Source organism: Corvus brachyrhynchos, unplaced genomic scaffold (assembly GCF_000691975.1).
Source record: "Corvus brachyrhynchos isolate BGI_N302 unplaced genomic scaffold, ASM69197v1 scaffold220, whole genome shotgun sequence".
NCBI lineage: Eukaryota > Metazoa > Chordata > Aves > Passeriformes > Corvidae > Corvus > Corvus brachyrhynchos.
This window is the reverse complement of record NW_008236209.1, coordinates 5678068-5694864: the sequence shown is the minus strand read 5'-3', so window position 1 is coordinate 5694864 and position 16797 is coordinate 5678068. Positions and strand designations below refer to the sequence as shown.

Sequence of the window (16797 nt, the reverse complement as noted above, 5' to 3'; positions counted from 1 at the left end):
GAGGGATTCAGCTGGCCCGAGTTACTGCAGCAGAGTCAGGGGCTTTTCCTGCAGGAAATCCAGGGAAAGGGAATATCAATGGTAGGAGTAGATCAGATATCTGGAATGTTTCAAGTGGCAGCTTCACTAGCGATGGTTTCGGTGGTTAGGCAAAAATAATCCCAAAACCAACATTCCAAAGGGACTGATGGACTTTGGTGAGACTTTCCAGCTGTGACCTGTGACACAGGAGGGCTCACTCTGAGCCAGAAGATCCCCTCGAGACCTGTGCTCCTCCTTGGGAGCCTTCTCATTCCCAGCTCAGTGGTCTCGGGGAGCAATTTGGATGTGCCAGCGCTGTCCTTGAAGCCCTGCAGGTCTTCTCATTCTTTAGCCTTTCCCAGTGGTGCTCTCCCCCCTTTCCTAGTGTTGATGGCCACCAAGGCAAGCTCACTTGCCACTTCTTGCCCTTCCCAGGAGCCTTTGTGTGGAATTCTTCTCATTTCAATTCATCTTTCTGTATCAGATGATCAGGATTGACTTCACTGCTCCTAGGATTTCGTCACTCCTTCACTGAGTGGCAGCAGGATTTCCCCATGTTTTCCAGAGCTATTTCCATTTAAGGGTTGTGTTTCTGCCTTGCCTGGCTGGGGAGCAGCAGCTGAGCATGTGCAGGTGTCCTCCAGCATCCACCAGAACACTTTTATTATTTCCCATGTATATATATTTTATAGGACTGTATATTTTGTATGACTGAATCTCATTCCATGCTTATTATCCTTCAAAGCCATCCAGCCTGTCCTGTTCTCCCAATCCTTTTCTGTATTAACAGTTCCAGCCAACCTCCCTCACCCTAAACCAAGGGGTGAACAGAGCTGACAGCTCCTTCAAGGAGGGATCAGAGTTTAAACATAAATTTAATTCCAGTTGAAAGATGGGAAAAGTAGAAGGGGATGGACTTCCCAAGGTCTGGGCCTGGTTTGACCTCAAAGGAGAGCAGACAGTATGTGGAAAGGGGGTGGGAGAGGTGGGGTTAGTGGGAAGAAGGACAGAAATCGGGAAGAATAACTGTGCTTGGGTGTCTGTCGCATTCAATCCCAGCAGACAGGACCACCTGCATCTCTAGGACATTCCTGATGGGTATGGAAAGGCATGCATGAGGAGCAGAAAGGTGCACTCAAGGTTATTCTTGTAAAGAAGGGCAAAGAGGTGCCAGGGAACAGCTGAGAGGTTGGGTTGCTCTCGGATCCCATCAGGACTGGAATAAATCCTCAACTGCAGCATGGCCAAAGTCCCTGAAATCAGGGATGGGAGACATGGATCAGTCAGGAATTCTTCAAGTCAAACCAGTTTCCTTCTCCATGAAGGTGGCAGGTCTGCAGACTCTGGAGCAGCAGAAGATAGTCTGTAATTTGGTTTTTTATACGCCTGTACAGTGGAGGAACACGGTGGATACACCTGTGATCCACATCTTGGAGCGGAAAAAAACAGAGTTTTCTCTGAGACTATCCTTGGAATCAAGGCCTGCATGAAACTACAGTAAATAAACGTGGGTTGGATAACAGGCTTTGAGTCTTGAAGCCTTTCCACTGGAGGAATGGGATGGGGAGGTGGGATTGGCACTGTGGGAGAAGGGTCTGGGAAAGACTCAGGTTTGCTTAACTTGTAGGTATTTAACCATCAGTTAAGAGGTAACCAGTGGGTCAGATATATCATGGAATCCCAGGCTGGACTGGGTGGGAAGGACCTTAAAGCTCACCTTGTTCCCCTGCCACGGCCAGGGACACCTTCCCCTATGCCAGGTTGCTCCAAGCCCCATCCAACCTGGCTATTTGGACACTTCCAGGGATGGGGCATCCATGATATTATAATGATATTATCTGTGTGTTCAACCACTGCATTTAACAAGTGTAAATATTTTGAAAAGTGTTTTAAAATATTTTAACAAGTTTAATGTTTAAATATTGGGTTGTCGCCTCTGAAAACCCTGGCAGAAAGGATTTTTTAATTACCATTTTTCTCCTCTGCACGTCAATGTTGGGACAACATCCATCAAGCCAAGTTTTCAAGCCTTGTGCCTCAGCACCTTTAGTTCCGAGAGGAATACTGATCTGAAATTTTGGTGGCCCTCAGCTTAGACTCAGTAATTTATTACCATTTTAGCCTAAATGGAGCAGTAGCTCATGAACTTCCCATTTTGAGCAAAACCAAGGGAAATTCTGCTGTATCAGAAGCTTCAGCTCCGCACTCCAATTAAACGATCCCCCCCTGCTCTCGGGAGGCGAACAGATGCAAACCCCAGAGAGACTCAGAAGCTCCCAAGCTTAATAAGCCTGGCTTTTTTCCCCCCTCGTGTCAGGAATATTTTTGTGTCTGTCGAAAGCTCCACTTGCAGATCCATAACATCTCTCTCTGCCGTGCCTGGAACAGATGCGTGTGTTGTAATATAGACTGCGAACATTGACATCCCATGTGGTTCTCATTCCTCCCAGTCATCTTTGAAGCTAATTGGATCCAGCCAGCCCAAATGTGTCTGGCTGGCCACAGCTATTTGTACTTTCACTCTGGTTCTGGTGCTAATGGTGGGATCTATGGAACATGAAATAAACTCTCGTGACTCCAAGGGCTGCCGAGGCACAGCCGCTCGCGTCTTGCTGGGTTGGGATGGGCTGGGATCTTTAAATGGGATTTTTTTCTTCTTCTAATGTTGTTCACTGGCTGGTGGCTACAGCAAGGACTGGTGGGGCTCAGAAGTTCAGAATCATGAACCTGGTTGCCCAGCCTAAAAGGTTTTGCAGTCTGGTGTGGCTTCCTAGTGGGATACTGGGATGGCGTCATTAGGAACCCACGTGCTGTCCAACCTGTGAATATTATAAAAAATACTATAAAAATATTATTAAAAATAGTAAATTAGCAGAAATTGTCATTTAGATAAGAGAATCATAGAATGGGCTGGGTTGGGTTGGGTTGGGTTGGGTTGGAAGGACCTTAAAGCTCATTCATCCCCATGGGCAGGGACACCTTCCACTAGCCCAGGTTGCTCCAAGCCCTGACCAGCCTGGCCTTGGACACTTCAAGGGTTGGGGCAGCCACAGCTTCTCTGGGTACCCTGTGCCGGAGCCTCAAAGGCAAGAATTTCTCCCTAAAATTCTAGATAATACCATTTAGAGATAATGTCCTTTATAGATAACACCATCATTTTCCCATGACCCAGCAGCACAATGTAGGAAAATCAATATTCCTGTTGGAAAGGGATCAGTAAGGTTGATGGGTAATTTCACTGGTCCTTTCCTCTAATTATGCATGGGAAAAAGGCTCTTCTGTTGGGAATTTACCTTTCCCCACCCCCTCAGACTCAAAGCACCCTCATTACCTTCAATTGGTTATAATTTTATCTCAGTTAAAGCTGACTTCAGTCATTGCTGTGCTAAACCCCAGGTTTTAGAGGGATTTCCCTGATGAATAGCGAGGGAGTATTTGGGGATTTTTGCAGTTCATTCCCACTCGTGAGGAATTCTTGGGGAAGCAGTGGAACATGTTTCACACTTCAGCCTCTGCTCACAAAGTCCTGTCATTTCTCAACTTCACTGTAAATATTTTCTCTCCGTGCTCGGGAGGTTTGGGTTCCCATTGTTTCAAACAGCCAGTTCAGAATAATTCTTTGCTTTTGTGGTTTTTTAGGGTTTTATTCTTATTTTTAAACAACTTGGCTCACAAGGAGTCGGCAGGGGGTTGGATCAGATGATCTTTAAAGGTCTCTTCCAACCCCAACCACTCTGTGATGCTCTGAAATTTGGGTTACTGCTTTCAGCTGAGGCCATTCCTGTGCTGCTGCATGGGTCACAAGTACCTCCATTGTCCACTTGGAAAACAAAATGGCAGTGGGGATTTTCTCTGATGAAATGATCCCTGAATTTCACTAATTTTCTTTTTTTTCCCCCTTTTGTAGGTCCAAGTTCAGTGAAAAACAAGAAAAAGGGTAAGTTTGAGTTTTAACTGAATTTTCCTTTCTGTGCCTTGTGAATTCTCTTTGGCAAACACAAGGGAGAAACCAAAGGCAGCTTCCCTCTCCAGGAAAGGCTGGAATAACACCCATAAGCACCCCTTAAAACTTCCCTAAATACTGAAGGAAGTTAATTATGTTGTACAGAAGTAATCCTGAAGGTTCTCCAATTGAAGAGTTGAGTTGAGTCAGTGCCAAATACCAGGAGTTGTTGCTGTTTGCCAGCCCTGACAAAATTCATCCCAATCCTGCCCACCTGCAGTTTGGATTCTCCTTCAGACCCACCAAACTCGGCGTGGACACACTTTGCATCCCACTTTTCCTTTACCATTTTATGAGCCCCTTCTGGGTGTTGCTCAGCCCTCAGGGTTTTGTGGACTTGATGCTGTTCCTCAGGCAGTTTGCAAAGGATTGCTGGGATTTGGGTTGTTCAGGCAGCCCTGTTTGGGGGGTTCCTGATGCCATCCTTGTTTCTGTAGGACTGCTGGGAACACTTAGGGTCCCACATTTACTACCAGGAGCTTGAGTGAAGCCAAGGATCTGAGCAGCCGAGTTTTCCATGTCCGTGCTACTGTAATAGCACATCAAATGGCTTTAATCCTTGGATGCAAACTCCAGAGCCGCAGCTGAGAGGTGGGAACAGGCCACACTTAGCAACTTCATTTGTATTTGCTCTGAGAAGCAGCGTAAAATTTTATGTTGGAGAAGTTTGTCCTAACAAAGCTCAACCCGCCTTCAATCAGCCCAACAAAAAGCAACTGATGGCTGCAGCCTCCGGAGCAATTCCAGAGGGGCAGGGGGATCTCGTGGAGCTGGATTGCATACAGCTGTATAAAGTAGCTTAATTTTATGGTATTGTCACATTTAATTCTTCTTAGAGTTGCAGTTCATTGTTTGATGAGCGAGGGTTTTGGAGAACTCCCTGCTTCTGCCTGCTCCGAGTTTCGGAGCCTGTGGGTACGGGCACGGGAGACTTGGCAGGCTGGGATTTGGGTGCTGGGACCCTCCTTGGAGACCTGATAAGGGAGCTGTCAGATAATAAATAGAATATTTTTTGTCTTGTGAGGTTTGTCAATGCAGAGAAGTGGTTGAAATGCCTTGAGGGAGGGGAAAGCACAGAAATGTGTCGCTGGGATGAGCAGTTGTGTCACTGCTGAAGCAGCAGCTCCCTGAGTAGCAGAGCAGATTTCGGAGGCAGATGAGTTAAACCAGCTGTGATGTGCATCCCTCTTGGGAAGGGAAGCCTGCAGTGACAGCAGCAGCACTCCCAGCTCCCTGTCTGCAATCCTCCCTTGGGATGGCCTGGATTGGGGGGGGTGTCAGTGAGAGGAGTTTGGTGTGATTTAGGGAAAATGGGTGTAGTTCAAGGGGATCATTTCCAAAGCACACCATCATCCCGAGGAGGAGGAGTACTGGATTAGAGGAAGGCTGGATTGCGGCCAGCTCAGGTTGGAAGTCATGGCTGCTGATCTGGACAGACATATTGCTGTGGACATTTGTCCCCTGAAGCCTTTTCTCACTTCTTGTAGGACACCAGTGTGACTTTACTCACCCCTGCTTGCTTTAACTTCATTTTCTGCACATTTCAATTACGCCCACAGTTGTCCCACCCTAATGTCCTTGTGCCCTTGCTCCTGGCTAGTGGCCATCCAGAGATTCTCACTCCTGTGCTAAAACAGATGGATTTTTCCTGACACTTCTGTCCATTACAAAGATTGATATTAGTAGAGAAACAAGTACATAAATGTACTCAGAAACTATTCCAACAACCATAATTTCATATCCCAACTGCCGCTGTCATCTAAAAACGAGTTTAATTCTGTCCTACTGGGGACCTTGTGGCAGCAATTGAAGCAATTTTGCTCCATTTATGCTCCTTGGCAGAAAAGCTGTTCCAAAGTGGCATTTTAAAAACTACATCAAAAGAACATCATTTTTGTCAGCAACATGGAAAATCAGGAGAGCAGGGACCAGGCTTTCCCTGCAGAGCTTGTTTCATCCCACTCTGTGTATGTAGGAGTCAACTCCTGATGTGGCTGTGCCATTTCTCTTCCTTGGGACATGTGAGGTGTTTGAGGATCATGGTAGGGAAGAAGGTTTTTACCACAGGGCTGGTAAAATACTGGCACAGGTTTTCCAGGGAGACTGTGGCTGCCCCATCCCTGGAGTGTCCAAGGCCAGGCTGGATGGGGCTTGGAGCAACCTGGGCTAGTGGAAGGTGTCCCTGCCCATGGCAGGGGTGGAGCTGGATGGGCTTTAAGGTCCCTTGCAACCCAAACCCGTCTGGGATTCTATGATTGTAACAGTTCTCCAGTGCTTCCATCCCCTGGATGGGTCCAGTCCTTCCCGAGCCCCTCCCTCCATCCGAAGCGCAAAATACTGAATTATTTTGAGGAACAAGCAGCCCAGGGGCTCCTCCAGCAATGCTGGAGTGGAGCTGGAGTTCAGCTCTGAACTGCCCTCTGGAGGGAGACTGATCCATGGGGATCATCTCTTAATCCTAGTGTGCAACAGGTAGGAAGGATTATCCCGGTTTTCCATCAAAACCCAGCAATCTGAGTAACTGTGGAGTGGTTCATCTGGACTGTAGCACTCCAGCCTGGGCTGGGTGCATTGGAACGCGCTCTGGGAGCATCCTGGCCGTGTCCAGAGATCATCCCAGATCTGTAGGGATGTGACCAGCTCCAGGGCATGGGATTTGAGGACTGACCCCGTGCTGAGAGCAGAGTGACCAGAGCTGTGACCAGAGCTGTGGGAAAAGACCCCCTGAGCTTCCATCCCTTGGGAGGCCCTGGAGAGCCCCGGTGCCTCGTTTAAATGTAATTCCCAACGGGAAGGAGCCTGCAGGGTGGTGACCCGATCCTGCCCTGTTGGCAGCATTGTCCTGGTGGTGTGGAGCTGTGGGACACCCACCCCAGCTGTCCTGAGGCTCCTCCTCATCCCTGCCTGCAGCCAGGAGTGACCCATCCCCAATCCCCCATTTCCTGCAGCTCCACAGGTGATGCCTGTCCTTGTGTTTTCCAGGTAAAAAGGCTGGTCCTCCAGGGCCCAACGGTCCCCAAGGGCCACCAGGGCCTCCCGGGCCGCAGGGTCCCCCCGGCATTCCCGGCATCCCCGGAATTCCAGGCACAACCGTGATGGGACCGCCTGGCCCCCCTGGCCCGCCGGGCCCTCAGGGACCACCCGGAGTGCAGGGCCCCTCAGGTAAGGATCCGTCCGTGCCCTCTGCTCCAGGCTGGGAATGCTGAGCTGGGAATGCCGGAGGTGTCACGGATGCGATGGCACAACGGCCTGGGGCAGGACTCCGGTGTCCTGGGCCATGTGGGACAGGGCTTGGAGCAACCTGTGGAAGGTGTCCCTTGGCACAGGCTGGAACTGGATGGGCTTTAAGGTCCCTTCTAACCCAAACCATCGTGGATTTGTGGGATTCTGGGATTCCATGGCTCTAAATGGCCAGGAGCAGCAGGAGCCCCTCAGCTCCGTGCTGTGCTGCCACAGGCATCTCCTCCTTAATTAGGATTTGGCTCCCAGGGAAGGGGATGCAATGAATGACCTGCAGAGGGAAACTTGGCATCCTGGCAGCCAAGAGGTTTTATTCCCACTGTGGATCAGGGAATGAGTTGTGCAATTTTTCCTTCTAGTAGAAGCCTGTTGAATAATGAAGAATTTTGATGGTTGGACAGAAATGCCAGGAATAAAACAGGGAAATGTTGGATGAATCTTTCTCTTCCTTATGTGTTTTTTAGTATTTTTTAATATTTAATATTTCTATTTTATATATTTTAATATTACCTGCACCCCATACCTCTCCTCCTCTTAAAACAGAGGTTTAATGGTTATAATGGGGTAAGAAAAGTGATTTCTATGGGGGCTTCAGGGTTATTTTCGGGTAAAAAAATTTATTTGTTAGGGGGTTTAAGGGTTATTTTGGGGTAAAAGAAGTTTTATTTATGGGATTTTTCACTCAACCTTCCTCTTCAACGATGTGGAATTGCCTTTTGCAGGTGCCACAGACAAGGCCAGCTCCAGAGACATCCAGGTGGGTTGATCTTTCCATGGGAAAACCCAGCTTTGGGGGGGATTTTTGTGGACTGGTGCGATGCTTCCCGCTAATCCTCAATCCCTGTACTCTCCCTTGCAGCCAGCTGTGGTCCATCTCCAAGGCCAAGGCTCAGCAATCCAAGTGAAGAATGGTAAGGATCTCTTGATAATTGTGGGTACTGGGCAGAGCCCCTCCTGCACCCATAGAATTCCTGGGTCCCAGTCCATCCCATGACACAGCTCCCAGATTTTCCCTGCACCCATGGCCTCGTACCTGGATCCCAATCCATCCCGTGACACAGCTCCAAGATGATCCCTGCCCATCCCTGCCTTCCAATACCCCTGCCCAGACCCCCTGAGAAGAGTCTAGTGTGGAGTCTCCATCCCCATTTCCCCTGAGCTCCTGTTATCTCCCAGATTTTTCTTGTTCTGTACATCCCAGTAATTCCATCCCACTAACTCTCCCTTCTCCCTGACCTCCAGGTACACCTTGTGCCGCCCCAGCCCCTCCATGACCAGGCCTTTTTTCCCCCCATTCTATTTTAAGCCCTCAGTGGATCCTTGTCCTGTTTCATCCCCACTTGCCCATTTTCCTCCAGTTTCCCAGGAATTTAAGGCAGGGAAGGCACAGTGGTGTGAGGACACGGAGGTGTCTAGCCACCAGCTCTTCCTGGGATCCCCTGAGCACCTCTGCCCCCACCAAGAGCCTGGAATCCCAGATCCGACCGAGCCACTTCCCATCGCAGGCAGCTCCTCGCTCTCCTCCTCCTCCTTCCCGGATCCTCATCCAAATTCTCCCCAAGTTCCTGCTCTCCTTGCCAACAGCTGGGGCTCATTCATCACCTCCTGCCTCCCTGCTCTGGCTGTGCTGGAGAGGAGCTGCCTTGTCCCCTCCCCGAGTCCCCACATGCAGCTCCTCAGGAACCGCATCCATCCATCCTTACCCCAATCCCAGACTGGGAGGGACGCGGCTCCCGAGGGTGGGGGCAGCAGGAAGGGGCTGCAGGATCCCTGTCCACGAATTCCTGCCTCACACATGGGATGAGGAGGGCTGGCCACTGCTTCTGTGGGAAGGCAGCTTTCCCTCTCGGCAGGCGTGAGCAGCGGCAGCTGGAATTTCTCATGGACAGGGACGTGTGCTTACAGCTCCCCAAAATTAAAAGGAAACCGCCCGTTCCCAGGAACAATGTGAGGGAAAAGACGCTGTTTGCTTACGTTCAGAAAGCAATTATCCCTTCGTTACTGGGAATGCTGAGGGTTTCCAGAGGGAACGCTGCTCTCTAAGAGCGGGAATGCCCTGTGAGTGTCCTTCCCTGCTGCTCGGGAACAATCCAGAGCTGGGAGCCAGGAATGCTGTCCAGCTGCCAGCCTGGCGAGCTCCAGCTGGGGGCAGGGAGAGGAGAGGCAGATGGAGACTGGGAGGAAGAGAGTGGGATTTGACAAACTGAGGCACCTACAGAGATTGGCTCAGTTTGAGGCTCCCAGCAAAGTCTGTCCCTAGGTCTGTCCTAGTTATCCTGGTGCCAGAGGACTGGGTGGTGGATCCATAAATCCCTGCCTGTGTTGAGGGACCCCAGTTAGGGGTTCTGTGTTGTGATATGATGCAATTTCCTTTTTGTTTTTAAAAACCTTAGGAGTTGTAATGGCAAAGGGTTTGTTAAAATTATCCCAATGACAAAGTCAGGAATGGTGAAGTCAAGGAACACCAGAATTAAAATCAATCGTGTGGCCCTAAGCTGCTCTCCATGTGCCTGGAGAAGTGAAGACTCCAAGGAGCCCCTTCCAGTGCCTCAGGGGGTTCCAAGAGAGCTGGAGAGGGACTTGGGACAAGGGCCTGGAGTGACAGGAGAAGGAGGAATGGCTTTAAGCTGAAAGAGGGTGGATTTAGATGGGATGTTGGGGAGAAATTCCTCCCTGTGAGGGTGGTGAGGCCCTGGCACAGGTTGCCCAGAGAAGCTGTGGCTGCCCCATTCCTGGAAGTGTCCAAGGCCAGGTTGGATGGGGCGTGGAGCACCCTGGAATAGTGGAAGGTGTCACTGCTCCTGGCAGGGGGTGGAACGGGATGATCTTGATGGTCCCTTCCAACCCAACCCATTCCATGGTGGTTCCCTGGTAACCATTCCCATGGACACAGTAGAGAATAGGGATCCAACAAGCTCGGCTGCAGGGTCAGGAGGAGGCAGGTCTGTGTCCAGCCCTGGGATGAGCAGAGCCCAACAGACCTTGCACAAGGGTTTGAGGATGAGAACACGGAAGGTTGGAGGGACAGGCGACCCCACAAGCCGTGGTGTGCTCAGAGCTAGAGAGGAGTCCCTGCTCCCACTCCCTAGCGTGCAATCCTGGGATTCCCTCTCCAATTTCCCTGCTCTCTGTCGTGCTGTGACTGTATTTGTGTTGCTCCTGCGCTGTTCCTCCTGACGGGTACTGAGTGACCGCCGTTTTCTCATACTGAGATCTTTCAGGTGGAGTCCTCAATGACTGGTCTCGCATCACTCTGAACCCCAAGGTGTTTAAGCTGCATGCCCGCAGTGGGGAGCTGGAGGTACTGGTGGACGGCACATACTTCATCTATAGTCAGGTAGAAGTGAGTACGGTCCTAGGCTAACTCCTCCTATTCTTGTGTTCCGGTGGAAGCCTTGCATGAACCACGAGAGGGCTCCAGACAACAACCAAATGCCAACAGCTCGTGCGGAGCTGTAACCGCTTCAGGATGGGTGTGGGGAGGAGTGTCACACCCCTGTCACCGCCGGGACACCACCCGCCAGGGATTAGTCACTGAAAGCACACCCCACAGCCGCCAGTCCCGGGCTTGTCCCCCCAGTTATCTGTGCGGTCATTCCCTGAGCCTTCCGAACCTCCCTGCAGGCAAGGCGCTGAGCTCAGCGCTTTAAAGGACCCGAACGCTGGTCATTTGGGGTTATTTTGGAGCTGTGTCACTCTGGACTCCCAGCCCAGGTGGTTTGGCCAGATTCCAGCCCAGGTGACTCCGTTTGCCTCACCCTGCTCTGTGTAGCTCCACCCCAGCACCGGCTCTGGGATGAAGTGGGCCATGGGTGTCAGGTGCTCTTCTGTGGAACTGGTGACACTTGTCCAGTTGGGATGGGGACAGAAAATACAACTCCACATGGGCCAAAGTATTACTGTTTCCCAAGTGCTTGATGCTGATTGCTGACCACAGTGTTGGGCCACTGAAGCCTCATCATTTGTGGTCCACCAAGGAAAAAAAAGGGGATTCAGTGTTCAGGCAGCTCCTGTCTCCAAAAGGGCTGGATTTCCTCTCTCAGGAAGAAGCATCTCCCTGAGACTGACTTCTCCTTGGACAGGTCTTCCTCCTGCAGTTCTTTGGGATCAGAGTGTGGGAGAGGGTTAAGTGAGGACAAGTGGAGTTACAGGGCCTTGGAAATCAGGGAGTTCAATCAGTAGAAACGCTGTGAGGTGATTTCCTTCCAAGCTGTGGAGGTTGGGAGAGCCTTTTCCCTGTAGTAGCTCGTGCCTGTGCAAGCACCGAGTCCAGTTACGCAGGAGGCAGCTCCCAGTGCACCTTAGGGCAGTTCTGATGTCACCACTAAAGGAGGCTCCTGGCACCAGGAAGCAGGACTGGCCAGGTAAGTGCAAGAGGCCTTCAGTGGGATGTGTCTGTCTGTGTGTGGGATGAGAAGCTGTTGCAGCACACAGGGAGCCCTGCATGGCTCTGTGCAGGTGCGTCCCTTCCCTGGAGTCAGCAGGATCGTAGCTCAGCCTTAGGCACATGGATTCAGGGGGTTTTGCATGCTTGGGCCAGTCTGAAACGGAATAAAAGAAGTTCCTGGTGAGCTTGGGGCTCTTCCTGCCTCGCAGTCACCTGTGAGTGCAGGTGTTGGGGCTAGGAGGGGCTGCACACACCCCCAGGACGCTGCACTTGCTCCCCACACCCCAATCCCATCCCTGACACCTTTCTTCTCCCTGCCCCACATCAGGTCTACTACATCAACTTCACTGATTTCGCCAGCTACGAGGTGGTGGTGGACGAGAAACCCTTTCTGCAATGCACTCGGAGCATCGAGACCGGCAAGACCAACTTCAACACCTGCTACACGGCCGGGGTGTGCCTGCTCAAAGCCAGGCAGAAGATCGCCGTGAAGATGGTGCACGCTGACATCTCCATCAACATGAGCAAGCACACGACTTTCTTTGGGGCCATCCGCCTGGGAGATGCACCGGCATCCTAGAGAGGAACTTGGCGTGGCCAGGGATACCCACGGAACTGCACAGTGCTGCTGTTCATAAAGCGTATCAGTATTTCAGGGGTTCTGTAATCCGGCCATAAAGGAAACTGATCCAGAGCTATTTATTCCTATATGTGAATGCAGGAAGCACAACTGTCCTCTGTGACTCGCGGGGAGACTCGGATCAAACCGAAACGCTGGTGGGGAGAGCGTTGTGAGGAGGAAAGGCTGTTGGGTGTGCCTTGTCTCAGTATTTCAAGTATTACTGCACTGATACTCTGCTCTGTGACCTTCACACGAGGCTTGGTGGGAGAGCTGGGGGCTCTGCTCGGATGTTGCACTGGCGAGAGCATCCCAGGCGGGAGTGGGAGGACACGGACTCCTGTCCCAAAATCCCAGCCAGGCTCCTGCTTGTGCACACTAACGACAGCCAGGAAGGGGTTGTGGCTTCCTGCCTTCCCAGGGGGAGCTGGAAGGGCCAGGGGCGAGGGGAGCTGGGTGAGACAGGGTCAGTGGTGTTTACATTCATCCTCAGGAGGAGGAGGAGAAGTGCCTCGACCTAGAGCTTGGAAGCAAAAGCAGGAAGTGCGAGAGGAAGAGGAATAACTAGAGCAGGCTTAGCAGATAGCAAACTGCCTCCACATTCCAGAAACCACCAAATCCCAAAGAAAACGCCGATTCCCGGGTCCAGGCCTCTGCTCCTTTCAGCTCCTGCCCTTATCCCAGAGGTAACCTTGCCCCAGCGGGGGCTGCCTGCAAGTACTGCTGCTGTTACAGCAAGTTGAGTTGGGCTGGGGGTATTTTGGTTTTGGTTTTTTGGTTGTTTTTTTGTTTTGTTTTTTTTTTTGGGGGGGGGTTTGTTTTGTTCTTTTTAATTAATATTTTGCAAACCAGAACACATTTCTACAGGCTTCACCGGGCCACGTAGAGCAGCCACAAGTACTTGTGACAACACTCGGAGGAAGTTTGTTATGTTTAAGAATAAAATATTCAAACAGGAAATTTTTTTTTCTGTTTTAATAGCAACTGTCCTGCTTTTAGATGTGGTTTTTAGCCTTCCGCCCCCCACCCCTTTCCTTTTGGCACCCTCCTACCTAAAATAAGTGGTGATGGAGACTTTAGCAAAGGAAAAAAATGGGATTTTAAAATCTGGTCCAGCATGAAGTCACCACTTTTTCTTTTCTCTGAGCCCTGCTGAGTCTAGTCATAACTCGATTTCTGGTGACTAATAGAGGAGCTGGGACACTATTGTTTCTTTTGGCTTCTTGAGCAACTCTGTCCCGTTACCTCCCCTCAGCTGGGGAGACCTAAAGCCATAAGATGCTCTGGAGCTGAGGCAGAGGCACAAATTGCTCTGTTGTGTCAGCCCTTGGCTCACACTTGCTCGGCTTGGTTGGGTTTTGTTTCCCTGTGTTTCTTTCCAGAGCCTGTTTGTGCTTTCAGGAGGGGAGTGAAGTTGCAGCCTGTGTGGAAATGGGACAAGTCCCGAAGTGGCACCTTCAGCCAGAAGCAGGGAAGGTTTTGGGGACCTCAGTGCCTGAAGGGGCTGCAGGAGAGCTGGAGAGAGCTGGAGACTTGGGACAAGGGCCTGGAGTGACAGGACAAGAGGGAATGGCTTCCCACTGCCACAGGGCAGGGTTAGATGGGATATTGGGAAGGAATTCCTCCCTGTGAGGGTGGTGAGGCCCTGGCACAGGGTGCCCAGAGAAGCTGTGGCTGCCCCTGGATCCCTGGAAGTGTCCAAGGCCGGGTTGGATGGAGCTTGGAGCAAACTGGGACAGTGGGAGGTGTCCCTGCCCATGGCAGGGGGTGGAACTGTTTGATCCCTAAGATCCCTCCCAGCCCAGTCCTGTGATTCCAGGATCTCGGGGATGGCTCCATGCAGGGGTGGCTCATGGTCACCTGCAGGGTGTGGGAGGGACGTGTCCCAGCGCTGTGCTGTGGCCACGGAGGGTCCACCCTGCCTGGAGCATTCCTGGCTCCACCCCTAGCGAGTGGTGTCCCTTGCCAAGTGTTGCAGTTCTTGGGAGACAAAAATTCCTCGGGGCAGCGGCGTTGGCCGCGGCCTCGCTATTCACAGGAGCCGTGCGCTTCGGGAAACAACTGCGTGACAAATGGGCTGCTCTGCCTTTTTAGTGGCTTCTCCTCCCTTCAGCCTCGACATGTGGGACGGGCAAGAGCCTTGGGGGCTCTTCACTGGGCTCTGTGGTTTTCTTTCCTTTCAAATGGATTAAGAGGGACATGTTCCTGTGACAAGAATGAAGCGGGACAACTGTGTGCAGTGAGAACATGAAGCAAATCGTTAACAGGATCGCTTTAGAACAGGCCTGAGCAGCAAGGCTGGGGGCAGCCATGAATAACGTGGAGTTTGCATTCCTCGTCCCCCGCTGGCAGGATCTGTAAAAGGCTGGAGTGTTGCTGTCCCCTCTGGTGTGTGCTCAGGATATTGGAGGAGAGCAGGAGAGAGCAATTCCTGCATGGAAGTTCCCTCTGGTGCATGCTTGGGATGGAGGAGGGAGCAATTCCTCGATGGAATGTGTTAACAGGCTTTTTCTGGTGCTCACACTAACCGAAGTGTGAGTTGGAGACATGGAATTGGAGCTGGAGAGCAGAGAAAAGCTGGCTGCAGGTGGCCTTGGCAAATCCAGCTTTTTCCTGCTCTCAGTGTTCCCAGTGGGATGTCCTTTCCCAGCCACACCAGGAGCTCCCATGGAAGGTCTGTATGGGCACAGCAGAGCATTGGCTGTGCTTTGCGAGGGGACAGCTCCATCCTTCAGGGGTGGGAGAGGCACTGTCCCCTCATCAGGGACAGTCAGGAGTCACCTTCCCAATGCCCTGGGAATGCACTGGAGGAAGGGCAGATCCCATGGGCTTGGATAACCAGGTATCCTTCTGCTCCCGAACACCCAGGCTGGAGCCCATCACCCGTGGTAGGGATGTGACCTGGGTGGGTGGTTCTGTCCCTGCTCCCTCCACACCTCAGTCCTGCTACTCGTTCCTCACATCCTTTGGGGACCTCTCCCACAAAAGCCTCGGGGGGAACAGGGAATCTCTCCAACAGATCCTGCTGGAGCCCTGGGAGCCAGCGTGGAGGGCAGGAAGGCCAGGAAGCACAGGAGAGCTGGTTTCAGAGCAGATCTCTCCCTGTTCAGGCCGTGTGGTTCACTCTGCCGTTACCGTGATCCAAGAAAAGCCTCTCGGTGTTTGCCGGGTCCGATTCACGCCCGGTGCTCCCGCGAAGGGAGTTCACAGCCTCGGGATGCAAATGCCCAGGGATTCTCTGCAGAAGTCCCTGATCCAAATCAGGGACTTTCAGCTGCTGACAGGGGCTGTGTCACCGCGCAGCCCCATGCCCAGCAGTTGGGGTGCAGGGGGACAGGCCGGGGTTCCCCGGGCGTGGCAGGGCCGGACATGCCGGGGCTGGAGCGCCCCCGGGGCCGGTTCCGCTTTCGGGAGGGCCGGGGGGGTCATCCAGAGGTCGGTGTTTCCCTGGCAGGAGCTCACATCTGCACAGATGTGCTGTGTGCGCACAGCTGCAGCCCGGCACCGCGGGGCATCAGCCCAAAACGCTGTCCCTGGGCTGTCACCGCTGTCCTGCCTGCCCCGGATGCTGGGGACACCCGGCCAGCCCGAGGCTGAGCCACATCCTGAGGTGACAAAGTGTCCCCCACCACGCCAGCTGTCAGAGGGTGAGGGGTAACATTCCAGATGTGTAACTCTCTCTCTCTCTCTCTCTCTATATATATATATATATATAATCTGTATTTATTTATTTATGTATTTTATGTCTATATATTATTTTTTTCCTGCCAGACACCTCCAGGATTAGAGCATGAGCTCCATGGCTGAAACTTCACATCCTTGGACAACCCCTCAGCAGCCTGAGTCGCTCCATCACATGGAATTGGCCACACTGAGCCAAAAAAACCCAAATTGTGCATTTTGGAGAGTGCCCTGTGAAGCATGGGGGCGTGTCCCCAAGGAGTGTGTCAGCACTAGGCGGCACAAGGACCAGGAGATGCCACCACAAAAAAAGTCTCTGTGGGTGGGGCATAGCTCCGGGTGCACAGATCCCACCTGGAGCTGCCGCAGGGACAGTTCCCTTCTGGTTCCTGCCCTGGGCGAGGAGGTGAGCCGGCAGCCCAGGTGGGGCACGGGGTGTGACAGCGCGGAGCCCAGCGCTTGCACACCGCAGACCCCTGGGGAGGGAGAGGAGCAGGAGGAGGAGGAGGAGGAGGGGAATTCCAGCTCTGCACATCCCGCTGGGAAGGGGCGCCGAGCCCTGGGAAGCTGTTGTTTCCCGAGAGGGGCAGAGTCCCCTCGGCTGGGCTGTGCTGGGATGGGGAGGGAATGCCACCGCCCGGGTGTGACAGTCAGGTGATCCCACAGCCAGGAGCTGTCCCTGGCTCAGGATGGCTGCAGAGCCCTCCCCAGCTGCCCCTGCTGTCCCGGGAGCTGGCACAGCCTGTCCCTGGCACAGGGAAACTCCCCCAAACCCTCTCAGCTTTCCTACGTGCCACCTCTGCCTGCTGGCATTTGATGTCACAGCGGGTCCGGCCGGTCACCTGA

The 16797-nt window shown here is 52.4% G+C and overlaps 2 protein-coding genes across 2 annotated transcripts in view; both read left to right on the top strand.

Annotated features, from left to right (window-relative positions):
• Positions 1-13230, top strand: part of EDA (ectodysplasin A) — a 30146-nt gene extending 16916 nt beyond the window's left edge. Inside the window, exons 3-8 of the mRNA XM_017741819.1 lie at positions 3929-3958; positions 7007-7186; positions 7987-8021; positions 8124-8175; positions 10486-10601; positions 11980-13230. Of these exons, the coding sequence (XP_017597308.1) occupies positions 3929-3958; positions 7007-7186; positions 7987-8021; positions 8124-8175; positions 10486-10601; positions 11980-12231 (665 nt within the window). The 3' untranslated portion in view covers positions 12232-13230. The remainder of the gene's footprint in view (positions 1-3928; positions 3959-7006; positions 7187-7986; positions 8022-8123; positions 8176-10485; positions 10602-11979) is intronic.
• Positions 13231-15979: 2749 nt separating this feature from the next.
• LOC103623323 (leucine-rich repeat-containing protein 32) overlaps positions 15980-16797 on the top strand; it is a 6392-nt gene continuing 5574 nt past the window's right edge. The window contains exon 1 of the mRNA XM_017742828.1: positions 15980-16357. Coding sequence (XP_017598317.1) covers positions 16061-16357 — 297 coding nt within the window. The 5' untranslated portion in view covers positions 15980-16060. The remainder of the gene's footprint in view (positions 16358-16797) is intronic.